The sequence below is a fragment of the Sinocyclocheilus rhinocerous genome, unplaced genomic scaffold, assembly GCF_001515625.1.
Source record: "Sinocyclocheilus rhinocerous isolate Xijiao unplaced genomic scaffold, SAMN03320098_v1.1 scaffold851, whole genome shotgun sequence".
Classification (NCBI taxonomy): domain Eukaryota; kingdom Metazoa; phylum Chordata; class Actinopteri; order Cypriniformes; family Cyprinidae; genus Sinocyclocheilus; species Sinocyclocheilus rhinocerous.
This window is the reverse complement of record NW_015624573.1, coordinates 1,055,219-1,073,824: the sequence shown is the minus strand read 5'-3', so window position 1 is coordinate 1,073,824 and position 18,606 is coordinate 1,055,219. Positions and strand designations below refer to the sequence as shown.

General features: G+C 36.5%; 1 protein-coding gene and 1 pseudogene across 2 annotated transcripts; both read right to left on the bottom strand.

Moving 5' to 3' along the window:
• Positions 1–2,868: 2,868 nt before the first annotated feature.
• Positions 2,869–14,371, bottom strand: LOC107744543 (pantothenate kinase 1-like). 2 transcript variants are annotated; one of them, XM_016558253.1, is made up of 7 exons: positions 13,733–14,371; positions 9,461–9,813; positions 8,171–8,424; positions 5,704–5,880; positions 4,896–5,019; positions 4,225–4,350; positions 2,869–3,750 (listed from the first exon to the last, which is right to left on the bottom strand). In XM_016558253.1, the coding sequence occupies exons 1-7, from the start codon at positions 13,956–13,958 to the stop codon at positions 3,691–3,693; spliced, it is 1,320 nt and encodes a 439-aa protein (XP_016413739.1). In that variant the 5' UTR covers positions 13,959–14,371; the 3' UTR covers positions 2,869–3,690. The 2 variants fall into 2 exon arrangements, with proteins under 2 accessions (XP_016413739.1, XP_016413746.1); XM_016558260.1 differs by lacking the exon at positions 13,733–14,371 and adding an exon at positions 12,367–12,804.
• A 1,663-nt stretch (positions 14,372–16,034) lies between these two features.
• Positions 16,035–18,606, bottom strand: part of LOC107744733 (C-factor-like) — a 5,217-nt pseudogene continuing 2,645 nt past the window's right edge.

The window sequence follows — 18,606 nt, the reverse complement described above, 5'->3', positions numbered from 1 at the left end:
GCGCACATGGCTCTGCATCACTGCGCGGCGTGCGCGCTTGGACAGAACAACAGGGCGGAAAACAACCAGCCAACGGGTGGAAGTACAGGGGACCTCTTACTTGCTTTCATGTCTGAGGTCTAAACTACCGTTAACTGCAGTCCCGGGTCGGATATTTGCCATGTTTTCCCTCTCTCACACACCACCCTGTGTGCATATTATACAATGACTTTCAGGGGGGGTCGACTATTTTAATAGAATTTCAATAGGACGTTTTCAGGACACAGTCTGTTGAGGTTCGTCTCGAGCAACTCAAGCGCTCTTTTGGTCAAACTCAGTAGCCTACATTTAGCTGTCAACTTAAAAATCATTTTATATCTACACTAAAGTTCCTTAAGGTATATTTAAAATGTAAAACCTATCTAAATCAATAATAGTTTTAGTTTTGTCCGATGATGACCCTAAAAAGTACTACTGTAGCCTACTCCTCAGCAAAATTATTTAGCCTATGTCCGCGACTGTTTATCGTCGGTAAAAATACAAGCCCAAAATGTCTTGTAAACTAACTTTTGTGATTACTTAAGTGTTTGAAAATTCAAAACCGAGACATATATTGGTATGTAAAAAGAATATGTACTTTTAAGACCCCACCCCCACCGTTTGTTTTGAGTTCTTAGGGTTCAAGCTATAGCTTTAAGGGGGCCAGTCAGGAGATAACAGGAGAACAGCGGTTTGCCTATGCATATTACCCTAGGGGGCAAGGTGAGCCACTCATTTGCTTTTGAAAAGCATTTATCTAGTAAGTTTTTAGGAGGTAATGAATGGTTCAATTGTACCTAACATTTTTGTCCTCGTTCCCTTTCTCATGTTCAGTTTAGTAAGTAGCCTACCCTACATTTGCATTATCAATGTGTTAAGACAAAATCGTAAAATAATAAAACACAAAATCGTAAATAATACAATTTAAACTTTATTATTCTTTCAAATGTTCTTGCATAACAGCATCCAATTAAACCCAGTGAATCACACAGACATCAACTCTCTCATATTTTCTTAAAGCCACAAATTTCAACACGGTGTGGCTTTAATGACATCTGAGAGGTGAAAAACAAAGACAGGAATATTTACATGTTTCTACAATCGAATATAACAGCAGAAAGTATCCATTAAAGTAACATCAAACCAGCAACTCAAAGGATAATTTGTTTAAAAATGTCAGTAGGAATTAAAAGAAAACACCCAGATACAGAAAAAGAACAATAATGTTTCAAAAGCCCCTTTTCTCTCTTTATAACAGTGTTACTGACAAAAAAGGCAGACAGGACGCGAGCAGCTAGTTTCTAACCCTCTCTTAACCAAGCTGCTTTTAGCCAACAACATTCAGCGCAACTGACTTTACTGCATAGCAAGTAAAGTCAGGAGTGAAAGGTCACCTTTCAGAGGAAGAGAACCATATGCATTAATATGATCTGTAAGGATTTGTATTAGTACAACCGTCTATGATATAGACTAATACAGCTTTTAAACTTTAAGGTCTGTGCATTGTTTCTTTACCAAACAAAATTGCTGTAACTGGCAGCTGGTTTTGTTGCTTACTGGTATGACAACAAAAGTTACTTCAAACCTTACCAATGTTTGCAAAACATGAAGCTGTATTTTGTGGATTCAAGTCTAATGCATAATGAATGACTGCTTTAAGTATAGCATAGAATTGTGCAGTGCAATTACACAGGCTTGAAAACTTAAAAAAAACATGCTCATACTTGCATCTTACTAACATAAATTTACAATCCCTATCAATGTTAATCATCCATACAGCATACAACTCTCATATTGATGCACGTTTTGGTATACAAACAAAAAGAGCATCCTAATCTAGAATGAGGGGTTTAAAACCGGATAATTTTCATTAAAAAAAATCCAGTAATAACAAAAATAATAATAACATTAACAAAATTTAAATCAAATCACACAATGACCATCAAATTTTGTACCCAAAATATGCTGTTAAATAATTTAATTCAAAATATTCAAGGCCAACCAAAGCCATAATTAAATATTATAAAGGTATACAAGATTTTTAACCAAACAAATTTTTAATTGTTTGATTTTATGAAAAAAATAAAATAAAATAATTAAAATTAAAATAAAAAATATATATTTTGTCTTTTTTTCTGGAAAAAGAAAAATGTTGCAGTTGACATGTGAGGTCCCCAAAATCTAATTCAGATTTGAAGTTTAAGTTACCCGGGAAATCTCAGTTAAAATAACAGAAATAACAAAAATGTAATAAAAGTTAAAAAAATAAAATAAAATGAAAACACAACCTAAAAACAGCCACAGAGGTTAAAAGAACAAATCAATCACAAAGAAGGCAAGAACGACAGCAAGGAGAATAGAACAACAGAGTAGTAACTAGTAAGGGAGTGGTGTTTATATTTTCAATGACATATGATATTGGACTTAGAATGATCTTAGAAATACTCTAATGCTAGGCAACTTTTAGGAGAAGTAATGTGGTACATGGCCTGGCAAAGCAGGAATGCTTGCATTGGCAGGCTGTCTGGTTTGACTCCTCATAGTCTCACTTTGGCACTACAATGGAAACACAATGGCTGAGTCTTAGAACTGTCTAAACATGTTTGATATTTGAATACTAAGCAACGGGGGTTGTGGGTAACTGCTGTCATAGTGACTTAATCTTTCTGTTTTGTCATCGCACGGCTACTTCAAGTACTCTTAGTACCATTCTAGATAAGAGGAAGGCAACCAAAGAGGAGGTATATGCATATAACTGTGTGCATCCAGAAAAAGATGACAGAAGTAGCTTTGGTTTAGATAGGAAAAAGTATGGGAAAAGGCAGGATGAAAAAAAGGCAAAGCTGGACAAAGAGGACAAAAAATGTGGGATGTTAGGGGAGCTTTCTATCTGAAGTGTCTGTCAAATTGGCCACTTGGTCCCACAGAATTCCCTCTCAAAAATAAAAGTGACACCCTGAGCTTTCTGTGTATTCTTTTATAAGTAAAGGCTTCATGTGAATCAGCGTAAATATATCTTTAAAAAGTTCAACTATTCTGATATAATTCCAAGAGTGAACAGATTCCTGTTTAAAATTACTTTCATGCATAAACGCATGGAGAACTCTTAACTGTAGTGAAGAGGAAGAGTGAAAGGAGATACAACCGGAAAAAGGTTGCTCTATGCTGTATAGAGACCAGTGTCTTTTCCTTACTACGAGGATCCCTGTCAGTCGGCACACATCTAACATAGCACCTGAGGCTTAAAAATGAACTAGAATAGTGTGTCAAACATTTGGGGTTTGAACAGCAGTTTAACGTAACAAAAACTCTTAAAAGGTCCATCATTTAACCAGACCTAAAACAGAAACCACCTGGTGGGCATGACAAAAATAGCGAAACTTTAACAGAGCAGGTTTTGGCCATCAATAAACTCTCACAATGATATTTACAAACATTACAAAATGAAAACAACAAAAACAACCAGAAAACAAATTAGCAATAAGGTAACGTTACAGTCGGCAGTCTGAGGGAGACTAAGTTACTCATAAAAATATTGTTTAGAATCTTATTTTTATGGTTATTTACAGGTTAATTAGTATAATGGCTTCATTTAAATTTGTGTTCCCAGTATTCCTGTTGGAGCTTCTGTGTGGAAGTAGTTTCTGGATCAGAGATGATGATTTCTTTCTTTTATGCATCATCAGACGACTTCAGCAGTTCTAGAAAAGCACCGACAGCTCCAAAGTATCCCTGAAACACACATTTAAGTGTACATATAAACATACATGTACTAACACTATATAAGATAAATTATTCTGAGAATTTTCACTATTATACACTACGTCAAAAGTTTGGGTCCAGTATTCTTTTATTCAACATTAATAATAATGAAAAATATTTCTATATCGGCATATTAGAATGATACTGGGTAGTGGAGCAATGACTACTGAAAATTCAGCTTTGCCATCACACAAATAAATTACATTTTAAAATACATTAAAATAGAAAAGTTATTTTAAATTTTAATAGTATTTCATGATATTACTGTTTTCACTGTATTTTTGATGAAATAAATGCAGCCTGGGTGAGCATGAGAGACTTTGTGGGATGTTTTTAATGAAAAACATTTTACAGACCTCAATCTTTTTAAATATAGTGCATTTCATTTTGAGTGAAAATAAATGCAACAGATTAAAAATAAATTATTAAAACAGAGAGAATTACCTCATGTTCCAGAAAAAGGGCCCTCAGCTGGCCCTTGGACCAGAAGTCCATAGCATAGGCAAGAAGCTTTGTCGACACAGTGTTTATACGCAGAAAGTTCCCCACAAAAACAACCCGTTCGATTTTCTACAGGACAAAACAGAAACATCACTCAGCATGACCAAGCCCAGATAGAATTCGTGGATGTTTTTCACATTTCCACACTCATTTTGGAAGAAAATCTACAGAATCTACAGAACAGATTTAAACACTATTTAATTAGTTAAACTGAGTGCTGAGTGTTACATTCTTGCTGCAGGCGTAAATTTCATGAGTCTGTTTAAATTAGTTTGTTTCCTGCAGCACCAGCAGGGGGAGTCCCAGCACAAGCAATTCCTTTTATGGACTTTTTATAGGAGGTGCTTAAATTGGTGTTTTTGGTAAAAATTTAAAGCATTTGCCACCATCATCTTGTCATAGATAGTAGCTAATGTGATAACACCATGTATTCTCTGCATATTGTTGGGAGTTTCTGCTCTGATGATGTTCTGTACACCCTGAAAGCCCTGTACAATGCTGCTTGATCACCAGGCTACAAGGCAACACTGTAGAGAAGCCCAGAGTGGCCAGACAGATGCTCACAGCTGCTGGTGACTGCACGCAGATGCACACACACACACACACAAACACACCTCATTAACTGCACACATGCGTGCGATGGAGCCAATGTTATTTGTAATTGTGACGAGCGTGGCTCGGGCCAAGTCCTCTTTAGAAATACTCTCCCTCTTCTCTTTGCTCATCATGTGCCCAAAGCTATAATAAAAAACAAGCACATATTACGGTATGTACCTATCAGACACTCAGAAAAAGACCAGTTTGTCTACTTCTTGCATAATAACATAGGCTGGATAATGCAACAGTCTCATGGCACTCCTATAATTTACTGTACAATTACTATAGACTATGCATCTAAATCAGTGTAGATTGTGCAGTTATGATAAAAATAACCAGTAAAATAAATATAGATTAAAATGTATAAATAATACATAAATACATGCAATCATTTATAAGGTTATAAATGTCTCTAGTGTCCTGATTAAATCAATTAAATGCATCTGTGCTGAATAAAAGTATTAATTTCTTTAAAAAAAATTAAAAAAAAGCAAATGACAGCAAACTTTTAAACAGCAGTGTAAATTCAAATAGCCATTTTTTAACTTTGATAAAGAATATCTCTTTGGTTTTGAGACTTTAGTCTTTGCAACTTCAGGGATCTTATCTATGCACAATCAGCTTGTAACACTCCAAAGAGAAAGGAAAACTTGAAATCGCATCATATGACCCCTTTAAAGAAAGTGGGATCTCATGCGTTTGTGTCACATGAAACAGAAAAGCCTACACGCAAGACCCCATAAATACAGCTCAGCAGCATCACATTTCATTTGTGGATTTTTGTCATCTGACACCACGCACACAAACACTGAGTGTCTTTTGTACCTTGAAGCCACCGCAGACCCTTGTAGGCCGAAGCGCTGGTAGTCTCCTCCATAGATGTCCTTCACCAGTTTGTCCACGTTGGTGCTGTCCCCTTTGCTGGCCATTTCAAGGGCCTCTTCAAACGTCTCACAACCTGTCAACAGGCAGCAGAGCCCCAAAAACGTCCCTCCACCAAGACTAAAGAGAGCAAAAAACATTTAGAGTCAAAACATGGTTACAGGCCACATTTAAAGTGCACATGTGCATTCATACATGCATACAATTTGACCTTGTGACCACAATTTAAACTATGTGCCTATGGCCAAGGTCACAAACAGGCCAGCTTACAAAAGAGACAAGTAACAAGTGTTGGGGTCAGTGCGACACAAAGCAACGTCTACGTTGGGCCACCACAGTCATTTAAACATATACAAAATGACACAAAGTGAAAACAACATGGTATTTTTGGGTTCTGGAAACAACAGCTACCATGGTGAATATACACGAACATGAACTGTTAATGAAACATGGAAACAGCTCCTGAATAGAATGAATATCATCATACCTTCATGCAAATCCTTCCCAGCTAACACACGCAGTACCAGTTATGTGATTTATCGGTAGGCTACTGACAGCGCACTTTTCTCAGACACTCTTTACTTAAACTGTATCTGACAGAAGTGTCAACAGCTTTCATGCACATCTTTTAAAATAAAAGTCTTGCATCAGAAAAACATTTAGAATTACGTTTTTTGTTGTTGATGTCGTTTCTTTGGCCGTACACCTCGTGACCCACCAGTTGAGAAACACTGGTCTACATATTACACATACTCTACAAAAAGTTTGGAATAATTAAGATTTTATGTTTTTGAAAAGTCTCTTATTCTCACCAATGCTGCCTTTATTTGATTAAAAATACAGTAAAATAGTAATATTGTGAAATATTACAATTTAAAATAATTGTTTTCTATTTTTATATATTTTAAAATGCAATTTATTCCTGAATTTTCAGCAGCCATTACTCCAGTCTTCAGTGTCACATGATCCTTCAGAAATCATTCTAATATGCTGATTTGATGCTCAAGATACATTTCTTATTATCAATATTTTAAACAGTTGTGCTGCTTAATATTTGTTTGGAAGCTGTGAACTGCAATTCAAAAGTTAGGGGTAAGTAAGATAAAGTAATAATATTTTTATTCATCAAGGGCGTATTAAGTTACAGTAAAGATCAAAAATTACAGTAAAGACATTTACAATGTTACAAAAAAATCCCATTTCAAATAAATGCTGTTCTTTTGAAAAAATTTTTTTATTTGTTATCAAAGCAGCAAAAGCGGTTTTCAATATTGATTGAAATATTATAAGAGAATAAGAAGAACCATCATGGGTCATGTGACACTGAAGACTGGGGTAATGGCTGCTGAAAATTCAGTGCTGTCATCAAAGGACTAAATTACATTTTAAAATATATTAAAATAGAAAAAATTGTTTAAAAACTTACTTTGACGTGTAACAATATTTCACACTATTACTGATTTTACAGTATTTTAATCAAACAAATGCAGCTTTGGTGAGCGTAAAAACATGAAATCATCTGAATTATTCCAAACTTTTGACATGTAGTGTAAATGAATGTGGTAGAAATTACTAAACTGAACAGGATCAAATTGACAGGGAAATACACACAGAGGTTTGTAAAATAGGAGTAATAGCTCCTGATCCTCCTTGCAAGTGTGACAGATTTGCACATCAGCTTTGACTACTGCTGACAAACATCCTCCCATCTGTCAATCACGGCAGAACGGCTGTTCCATTCTGGCACAACCACATTTAAAACGCTCATCTTTCAACTGACAGTGAACTTCACAACCTACTCTGTTGTCAATCATATTTGTTATCATCTGAAGATGACTCAATCTCATGTTTCAAAGGGAAAAATGAGCACAGCAGGAGGTGATTGTGTGTTCTTGTGCTTCTAACAGGCTTTTTATTCTGTGTCCATGATAGACGAGGAAACAATCAAGTTCATGTGGTTAGCAAATGGCAAATGTAAACTCATATTTCATGCTGGAGAGGGAAATTGTAAGATAAAAGCTCCATGGCATGGATGGATCTCAGCAAAAGTTGCTCATAGAAAATACAGAATAAGCAAATTGCTTTTTTTGTTTTCAGTAGAATAACTGTAAATTACAACCAGTACTTTGAACTTTTAGCTTGTTATTTTATACTACTTTTTTTTTTTTTTTTAGCAATTATCAACAATAAAACATCCCTATGTGAATTTCTTTTGGAAACAAAATACTAATTTTATCACATACTCTAGTTATTGAGAGTGTAATGCACTCGAAATTGCTTTAGAATCTGCCAAATCAATGTAAATGTTAATAAACTAGTTTAAATGGGCCTGGGCAAAGTCTGGCCATGTTACTGTCACTCCTATTTGTAGGTTTCTTCTATATGGTGCATGTTGCTCAGCTGTGCTGACCTGGTGCCTGTCACTCTTTTGTAATCATCTTTTGCATAGACTGCCAGAATGCTGACGCCCGAGCCAATGTTGACCAGCAACATGGGAAAAAGGTTGTCAAGACAACAGGGTCTCTTGATGCAGTTCTGTGTGTCGGAGGGGTTCTCAAAGTAATAGCACTCAGGATGACCGTTAAAACCGACAGAGTCTATGTACAGCAGCCCCTGGATTAAGCAATCAAGCTCATCCAACTTCAGCAGCTCTAGGTCTGCCATCTACAAAGAAAAAAAAAAAGAAGGATTCATGACTACTCATTGCTCTGAATGTACAAGTTTCATTCCCTTAAACATATTTCCAGATTTTTTTTCTTGAACATACTTTTATTAATGAAAAAAATGTGATGCTTAGCCTTTCCTTTGAGCAGTTTGGACTTTATTACCAAACCAAGACCTATTTTTTACAGGTCAGTTTAAAAGTAACACTGTGTCCTAAACACAATAATAAAGCAGCAAGCAATAAATGTAAATCTGTCTTGATTAAAAAATAATAAATAAATAAATAAATAAAAACAAGATATATAATATATACTAAAGTTCTAAATTTTGGTGTCAGTAAGATTTTAATGAAATTAATACTTTAATAAAATTAATAAATTAATACTTAATAAAATGTCATTATATACTTCTGCATTTTTACAAAAGATTTCCATTTCAAATAAATGCTGTTCTTTTGAAAATATGTTTATCACGGCTTCCACAAAAATATTACTGTTTTCAGTAATATTAAGCGCTAAATCAGCATATCTTATAGATTTCTGAAGGCTCATGTGACATTAAAGACTGGAATAATGACTGCTGAAAATTCAGCTTTGCCATCACATTTAATAAATTCAATTAAAAAAAGAATAAATACAATTTAATAAATTAAATTTTTGAATTTTACAAATATTTTCTAAAATACAGAAAACTGTTTTGTTTTGTTTTTTTATGTAATCATTTCACATTATTACTGTTTTTACTGTTTTTTTGGATTGAGTAAATGCAGCCTTGGGGAGCATAAGAGACTGCTTTCAAAAATATTAAAGGCTTACAAAACCACAAACTTTTGAACAGTAGGCTATTTAATTTTAAATAAATAAAAATAGTATAGTATTTAGTATTTATACACACACACACACACACTTCTTTATCGTGACGTAATGTAACTGTGAAATCTCACTGGTCCAAAATACTACTACACACTGCTGTATATTAACCATTTGATTTTACTGTCAAACCAGTTTGAAAGCCATGCTGTGGTACATCTCCTTACCGTTCTGAAATCATTCTCAAACTTGTATGCCCCGCCACCAGTGGCGCACAGTGTGGTATGCAGGCTGGAGAAGTGCTTATCTCTGCCCATCTGGATGAATCTGTGCATGGCAGCGGTGGGGAAGCGGATAAAGTGCAGGTTCCCTGTGCGACCGCAGATTGTCAGGTTGTGTAGCTCTAGGTGTACATCACGGACACCGGTTTTGCCATAGGCCGTGTTGGAGGTGAGGTACCTGCGTATGCTCTTCAGATTCTCCACCTCCTCCTGCTCCTCTTCTGCAGTGATGTCTTTTGGCTCAAAGTAAACAAGCTTTACTAAAGTACCACCGATGTCCATTCCAAACCATGGAAAGGCTAGAAAGAGATAAAGAGACTGATCAACATGATTGTATAAGTTGTGTTCCAAAGAGAAGACAGTATATAAACTGGATTGGCAAATAAAATCTTCTAAAGAACCCTCAAGTACACAATAAATAATGAAAGGTGAGTTAAAACATAAGAACAACAACTTGACCATATTTTTGTAGTATGTATGCTACTGTTCAAAAGATTTTTTTCTCACAAAGAATGATGTTCTTTTGTACTTTCTGTTCAGCAAAGAATCCTAAAAAAAAATGCACCACTGCTTCCACAACATTGATATTAAAAAGAAATGTTTTCTGAAAGATCATGTGGCACTCAAGACTGGAGTAATGGTTGCTAAAAAAATTCAGTTTTGCAATTACTAAATATAAAACTATATTAAAATAGAAAACACTTATTTTAAATTGTAGTAATATTTCATAATATTACTGTTTTTATTGTATTTTTTAACAAATAAATTTAGCCTTGGTGGGCATAAGAGACTTCTTTCAAAGCCACTAATCCAAAAAAATCTTACCGACCCCAAACTTTTAAAAGCAAGTAAGCTAATCCAAACATTGCAAGCAGGTTGGCTAAAGAGAGGCAGAGGCTTGCTTGCCCCAAGCAACACTGCAGCATCTAATGAAGAGTCAGGCAGTTACCATGTTCCAGGATGCTTAGCAGGTGAGAGACAGACAGATACACACCAAGACAGCAGAACCAGTACAAACGTTCACACAGATGCACAGGTCTGTTTCTATAATTAAATACATATCAGTACACAGAAATATCAAATTTGACCTGAAATACAGATCAGCGTCTAACAAGCAGCAGGGGCAAAGTCTTATCAAATAATTGGTACATCATTACTGATATGACTCTTACATCAGACATTCACTGGACTGACCCCAGTGAAAACTGGAAGAATTAGGGCAGGTCAGGGACACAGATCTGAACTTGAATAGCCTTGTACACGCAGATCAATCTGACCTTCCAGGTATAAAAACACTGTCAGCTGGTGCTGCACAGGTGACTTGTCTGCAACCGGAACGCTCTCTGCTACAACATCATCTCAAATGACACTCACACTTCTGTCCTCCACTAATATAGATGTTGACGTATGCTGGGAGGGTTATTTTGGACGTCACTCTCATTTCAGAGAATGCAAATCAAGTGGATGAGAGCCCATCTAAATGAATATGCACGTGCTTTGCTTCCATAGTTTTAAAAAACACAGGGAAAATGAATGTTATTTGAAGTGAAAAATGCAGAGGAACATCATAGCCAGGAATGAAACCATGTTGCTTCTTCATTGACCTGAATGACCTGAGCCAGAAGCAGCAGGTGAACAGGGGGGTGTGACAGTGGTGTGACATAATGACATCAAACAGCCCATGTGGGTGAAAGGTCTGTTTACTTCTCTTGGCAGGCAAGCATGTCCATGTGAGGGGCTGAGAAAGGCAAAGAAGTGGCGAGAGAGCATGTGACCAACGAGAAGGAGAGGGGCTGACAGAGAGAAACTGGCAGGCAAGTGAGTGTCCATGTGAAAGAGAAGGGGATTGTGCAAAAGAGCAAGAATGAAGACCACTGAGTACCTGAAACACCCATCAAACTAGAACAGAAGAAACATTGCCATCACCAAATTCAACATTAATGTCAGACCTACAATCACTCAGTATAATGTACTGCAAAAGCAGTCAAAATATTCATATACATAAATTTAAATATAATAATCTAATATAATATAATAATAGTTTTTTATATTCACAAATATTCAATGCCTATCCACTTTGTGTGCTTGTGGTGTGTGAATCTGAACAAAACCACTGAAAAGAACATAAGAACAAAACCCTGTGACAGTCCAAAACTTTGCACTTAACTACATCCTGCTGTTTTGATGAAATAACAATTCACACTTCTTTTTCCATGTTTTTACTATTCTTATATCCCTCCTTCTTCTAGCTGGTGCTATTCTGGACAATGTGACAACAACTTTATGTTGTCAGTACTTCTTGTGTTATTGCCTCCTTATAATAAATTGCTTGTATTTTTCATTTGTCATTTTGGATAAAGGTGTCTGCTAAATGAATAAATGTCAAATGTAAACTGTCCGGTCATACAAGTCTTTCACAATACAGAGATAGAAACATATATTTTTTAAAAATCTATGGTTAATACACTACTCTAAAATATTGTTTATGTGGTGGTAAGAATACATTTCAACACTCTGTACATAGGTTGAGCATAGATAAAAGAACAATCAAAAATGCTGCTACAAAGGCATTACCACACACACACAAAACATAGCTGGGGCAGAGGAATGTTGACAAGCTGGCCTGGCATGCAGTCTGACACAACTAAAGACTCACTCAACTGTGTGATCGCTATATTAAGTTGACACTTTGTTTTACAACATTTTTGCACTTTAGTAAATTCCAAAGAAAAAAATCAAATCAATTTACAGTGTCACCAGAGTATGTTGCAAGGAAATCAAATTATTATCAGAGCAATTTCCAAGGAAGTAGATGTGTTACAACATCACACAAGAATGAGGTGATGTCTTACCTGGCTTCCTTGAACACTTCAACTTCATCCTGCTGGTAATCCTAATAAATTCAGGTGCAAACAAAAACGCTCAAACAGCAGGAGAGCCCACAGGCAAAACGCAATTAATAGTCTAGTTTGTCTTGTAATGCATTACAACTACACTCTAAAAGTTGAATTCTTAGCGTCGCTTTGCAAAACTGAGTAAAAACGGAGAAATTCTGTATAGCGGAGGGTGGGGGCGTTTCTGTCTAGCCCCTTAAAGCGGCCACGCGAAGACAAAAGTCAAGCGCTGATTGGTCGAAACGCGTCGAGCCTTTCCACCAGGAGCGGTTTCAGCACACCTCCTGACTTCACAACGGCCAATCAGAGAGCGAGAAGAACAGTCTCAAAGGTTTCCTCAAAACAAAAGACACTCTTCGGAACACAAGCCAGACACAGCATTGAAATGAAGACAGTACTAGGATTGGGAATGCATTTTTAAGCCAGAAGTGAATCATTTTCGTGTACGTTCGAGAAGAGTTAAAAAACTGGAATGCCATCCTTTGCTGATACGAACGGAACGCCGTATTAAACCAATCTGACAGTGTTTGCTACTGAATCTACAGCGTAAAACATACGAGACCGGTGTAGTCCGATTTCTGAACTAATGACTCTTATGAGTCGGTTCTTTTTAGTGAATCAGAAACATACTGTGCGTCCTGTGTAGTCCGATTCCCGGACAAATGACTCGGTTCTTTTTAGTGAAACAAAACAAAATACTTATGAATCAGTCATAAGAGTTACTGATTTATCTGACTTAATGAACCGCAGATTATTATGATCCAAATACAGTGTTTTATCTAAAAATCTGTCAACTCCTTTTGCATGAACTTTATAAACCTACGTGTTCTCTGGAAATTTGTAATTAACGTTAAAGTTACCTCACAATTTTGGCAACAGTAAATTAAATCAAATTTTCATTTCTTTCTACTCAAAAGTACTTAATTAAAGAATCGATAAATTCCTTAAGATTCTGAACCCTACTTTGGACTCTTGTTCAAAAATCGTTATTAACGTTACCTGAGGTAAAACTGTGAGGCCTGAAGTCGATACGACACTTTAAATACCTTACAAGAAATGAATTCGCACATATATTGTTCAATGCCAGTTACTGCCCCAACAATTAGGGTAACTATATATATTGTGCCATTACACTGGCAAAAAATCATTTTAACCCTAACAAACGGCCAGTGTAAACCATTACTCTCGCAATAATGTGTTAAACATTGACATGAACACGTCCTTACCAGTGTATCTTAGGGCATTACTGCTTATCAGACACTGTTGAAATCAAACGTACAAATATTATATGCTGAACTCTGAAGGTGTCTGACTATAAACTTACGCGGTCGGTTTTTCCTCGCTGACTCCATTCGCCTCCGCAGCCGACACCTCTTCGCCGGGGACCCGTTGGTTTGAGGGTCGTGGTGAAGATGGTGGTGAATATCGTCCGTCGGACTGAACGGGCTACAGCTCCCGTTGCTCAGCTGTCGCCGGAGTGGCTTGTGCATGCCGTTTGTGCAGCAAGGACCCGATCCTTTCTGATCCATCACTGATTTGGCCTTATCCATATTTCAATGCACAGCAAAAGCCTACAGCGCACGGCTCCGGTAATAAGGTTGGAGGCGAGCCTCAAAGCACACACAGACACGCGCTGGATGTGTCGCGCTCTAGAGATAAGACAAGGCTCGTGGCTAATGACCTACGCCAAATGCACGGATTTAATCTAAAAACAGCAGCAGCGATGATAAAATCGCGTGTTTACAAGTGTCGAATCCTAAACGTTGAGAGTAAAGCACTAACACAGGCTGTGGTCGAGGTCATTGTCGGTCATATTTCCACTCTCCAGTCCTGGCGCTGCGGCAGCCACCCCCGTCAAACACCCGGCTCGTGACGTCACCAGAATGGCTCCACGAACCAGTTTTACAGCCCAGCGCGCGCACTCACACAGCCATGGCCCATCATCGCTAACAATAGATCAAAGTACAGAACGATCTTTCCTCACAAGTTATTTCAGAATGTCTTTAAATGTCTCCCTTTTGTCTGCAAGGTATAAGGGTGTACGGCATGTTCGTCTGCGCCACTCTTGTTGTGCTGTGTTGATAACACCCTATCTATCTATCTATCTATCTATCTATCTATCGTTTCAAATGAATTATTTTAATGAGTAGCCATTGAAAGCGAGTTCTCTCTGCATGAATGTGTGTGGGGTGAATGAGGTCAAAGGGGAGTTTCAGTTTAGTGGTTCTCGGGTATCAAGCAGGCTAAGTATCATGGAGGTAAGGAAGGACATTAGGAAGAGAGAGATGAAGGAGGGTTCAAATTAGTGAATTATTAACCAAAATAACGTAAGAAATGCAGGCTATTTTTATAAGACATTTGAAATAAATTAGTTTTAAATCTCCATGATGTGTCTTCATGCTGAAATAAACAAATACAGACATTTATAAATGACAAACGTACACACCTTATGCAAACTAATAGCCTACCAAGTGTTTGAATGGTAGAAAAAAAGACTTTTCCCACCTTATCCACTTATAATAACAAATCTAACAATTCTGCAATAAATAAAATAGGGTTAATGAACAAAACAAAATGTATTTCTATTCTTTATTTTCAATCATGTTTTGTTTTGTAGAAATTTTAAATGGTTGAGAATTTGATTTAGGTTTTTAAATTAAGAGGAAAATGTATTTGTCTTTTTCCTTGTGATTGTTCTCAACTGGCTTGGCCACCTAATGGGGAAAAAGAGTACTGACAATTAAGACTGAGTGGCAGAGAGAAGTAAACCACACTAACCAGAGGCAAATCACCAGTAAGTCTCCAATCAGTGGTAACTAACTTTGGTCAGTCCTTTTAGTTAGCGTCAGAAGAGTATATCTGACAAACACTAAAGAGTGTTAAAGAATAATTGCATCATCAAATGTCATTTCATTCACTGTGTACATTTCTGGAAAGTACTGTGGGCGGTACTTTTCAGAATAGATACATGCTAAAATAGCTACAGGACTGAGGGGGGCCAAATCATTCAGGAAACTGCAGCGAATGTGACATCAGTGACCTCAACTACTTGGAAAGTAGTCCTCAACTACTGGACATTTCAGCCATAACGTAATGAGGGCAAATGACAATTGAAAATGTTGTTTTTAATCTATGAAACAAATACACACACACACACACACACACACACAAACCTTTATGGGGTCCGATCAAAGGAGCAAATAACATTTTCACCATGCATATAGCTTTTAAAATAGTCCTAAAATGATTTAACTATTATATCATAAACACAAAAATCCAAGTATGACGTCTTTCATACTGAAATTTGTGATAAGCTCTTCTTATCTGACATGGTAGTTCTTTGTTTTGAGCACAGCAGATAGACTTCATTATTCTTTCAGTCAAAATGAAAAAGAAACAAGGACAGTTACAAGTCTTCCTGGAATGTATGTGTATGTTTCAAAGACTTTCAATAAAACAACAGTAATTTTTTTAATCCAATGTTTCCTTAATATACAAACATTAATTTTCAGTACAAGACTTTGCTTGATTTGTTTCAGCATTATTTTCCTTTGCCATTTTTTCTCATCCACCTTATTTTAAAATGGGGTACACACAGAATACTGTTGTTTTTGATAAGACAAAGTTTACCAAGGTATTTCAGTACTGTCCTATGTATAGGCTTTACCAGTTTTGTCTATATTTAGAGTGTCTAATGTTCATAAGGCATTGGACTGAGTACTCTGTGCTGAACAGCTTGTCCTGGTACGTTGCGATGGTAGGGCTGAGACAAATTCACAGTTCCAGGATGCAGGGATACACACACAATTTTAGAGCGCCCTCATCCCAGCTCATTGGACAGGTTTTTAGTGGCCATGTTTAAGGCAGCTTTAGACATCCTATAGCTGTACCAGCCTCCAAGAGCTGAAGACAGAAAAATAAACCAACAGAAATGTGAGCTTTGGGTTGTTGAGACAGAAACAGATCAGATGCAGCTATAGACAACTCTAGTTAATTTCATCTGTGGCCACTCACAGCATATTGCTATAATTGTATATTGGTAGGTGTTAATTATTTGTGCCCTGCTCAGAAAAGTAACATGATATTCAAACTGATTTATTTTGGGAAGCTGACTTGAATGGGGATAGAAATTATTGTGGAAAATGTGTATGAGTTTCTTTGCATTACTATGCAAAAAATTATAATATAAATGTTCAATTTGTTTTGGTATTGTCATATTTGTGGGCCCTGGATGGCTGATATGTATGCTCTTAAAAAGGATGTAGTAATTAATAACACATTTTTAAATTTATGACTACTTAAACTATGTGTCAAGTTGTGTTAAAAAAAATGAAAAAGAAAAAAAATGCAACTGTCCAACAAAATAGTCTGTTTTAATTATCATTCAATCACATTGCTGCTTACGTCACTTATTTCTCTCACAAGCAAAGCCTCAGCTTTTTGGGATATTTTCGATGTTTGGAAGTCAGGTAATTTACTGTACTTTTATTTGATGTTAGAGAATTTCAAAATGTCTTTTGCCAAGTTCTCTGTAATCTGTAGATGGTCAATGTGTATTTTACACAGTATGTGGTCAACGGTAAACTGCTTGTGATCTTTCCTCTTGTGCAAATTTCTAGACTAGAATTACCAGACCGCTACAAGACCCGCTAGTGGTAACTTAAAATGAGTCTTATGTTTTCCTTTGCTTGATCTATTGTAAATGAAGACACGTTTAATTAGTCAATTAAACTATTTTTAACACATATGCTTTAAGAGTGTAGCACAAATTTAACATCAGAACAGGTCAGACAGAAGGCAGTTGGTTACAAATGGAGCCTCAAATAGGCTACATATAACTTTCTAAATTCTCAGTTTTTCACATGAGCTCATCTGATGTTTGACAGCTGAGTAATTCTTTCATAAAGTTGTTACTTGGTTATTGACTCCCCACCTGATGCCATACCGTGTTCAACCCTCATTTTCTACATAAATGGAGAACAACTTGCTCTTGACATATGCTTAGATACCAACCATTGATCCCACTCTAGCAGTCATGTTCATAATGACACCACTGTGCTGTTTCTCTTTCTTTGGGGACTGTTGGCCAAACACCCCTGTTCCCTTCTGAAGCAGGGGGGAAAATACTTGGCCTTCACCAGTAGACCCACTATATTAGTGGTCAAAGTGGAAATTAGTCCCTGAAAAAGGAAAAAAAAACAGGAACGCCAAAGTGTTTTTTTTTTTTTTTCCTATTTCAAATACATTTGAATATGCCCCTCAAAGTATGATTGCAGTATTGAGCGGACACGTCTCATAAACTTGTTTCTCCTTTACCGGACGGATGAAGCATAGCTGAAGAATTAACCCAGCAGGCACCGGACGTCTATGTAACGTCAGGTTGACATTGGACATGACGTCAGACAGACGTTGCATTTTGGTTGAAAATGAATTTCAATGAAAATGAAAATAACTTGACCTTGACTTAACATTGGATTTTGGTTACACAACCTAAAAACAACTAAATATCAACGTCTGCTGACGTTGGTATTGGACATCAATTTAACATTGACATTAGACATTGAATTTACATTGAATTTTGGTCACCCGACGTCGCAATCGATATTTAACCAAATATCAATGTCTTATGACGTTGTGTGCCTGCTGGGAATGATCCAATCCACTTTCCCAAAGGCAGCTCTGACACTCTCAGCCGCTCTCTTGATGTCATCTTCCCTTTTAAGAAGGGCAAAAGCAAAGAAGGTTAAGTGAAATTGTAAGTCGCTTTGGATAAAAGCGTCTGCAAAATGACTAAATGTAAATGTAAGTGAAGGTTTAAAAGAAACGATAGTCTAAAACAGTGTGAATAGAAAGGTGCCAGTAAAAAATAATGTGGGGTATGGGTAAGGTTGGGCATTGTTTGAATTTTAATGATTCCAATTCTTGTCAATTCAAAATTTCGATTCCAATAAGGTAAAAAAATAAAATAAATAAATAAAAATAAATCTTAGATATCGTCTTATTGCAAAATATTTCATAGTTAGCTGAATACTATGAATGAAAATCAACAGGCTAAAGAACACTTACATGAGGATGTGTGTCCAGCAGAGAAAACAGCCTGTAAGTCTTCTTGACTTGAATGATTTAAAATCACATTGAAAGTGTAGTTTGTTATAATAACAAAGGTGGACTCCAGGCACATTTTCGGTAGGACAAAAA

Coding starts and splice junctions, on each gene's coding strand:
- LOC107744543 (XM_016558253.1), bottom strand. CDS start 13,958: ATGGATAAGGCCAAATCAGTGATGGATCAGAAAGGATCGGGTCCTTGC. Junction 5,881..8,170: donor AAAAGAGTGACAGGCACCAG/GTCAGCACAGCT, acceptor TGCTCTCTTTAG/TCTTGGTGGAGGGACGTTTT. Junction 5,020..5,703: donor GGGTCTGCGGTGGCTTCAAG/GTACAAAAGACA, acceptor TTTTTATTATAG/CTTTGGGCACATGATGAGCA.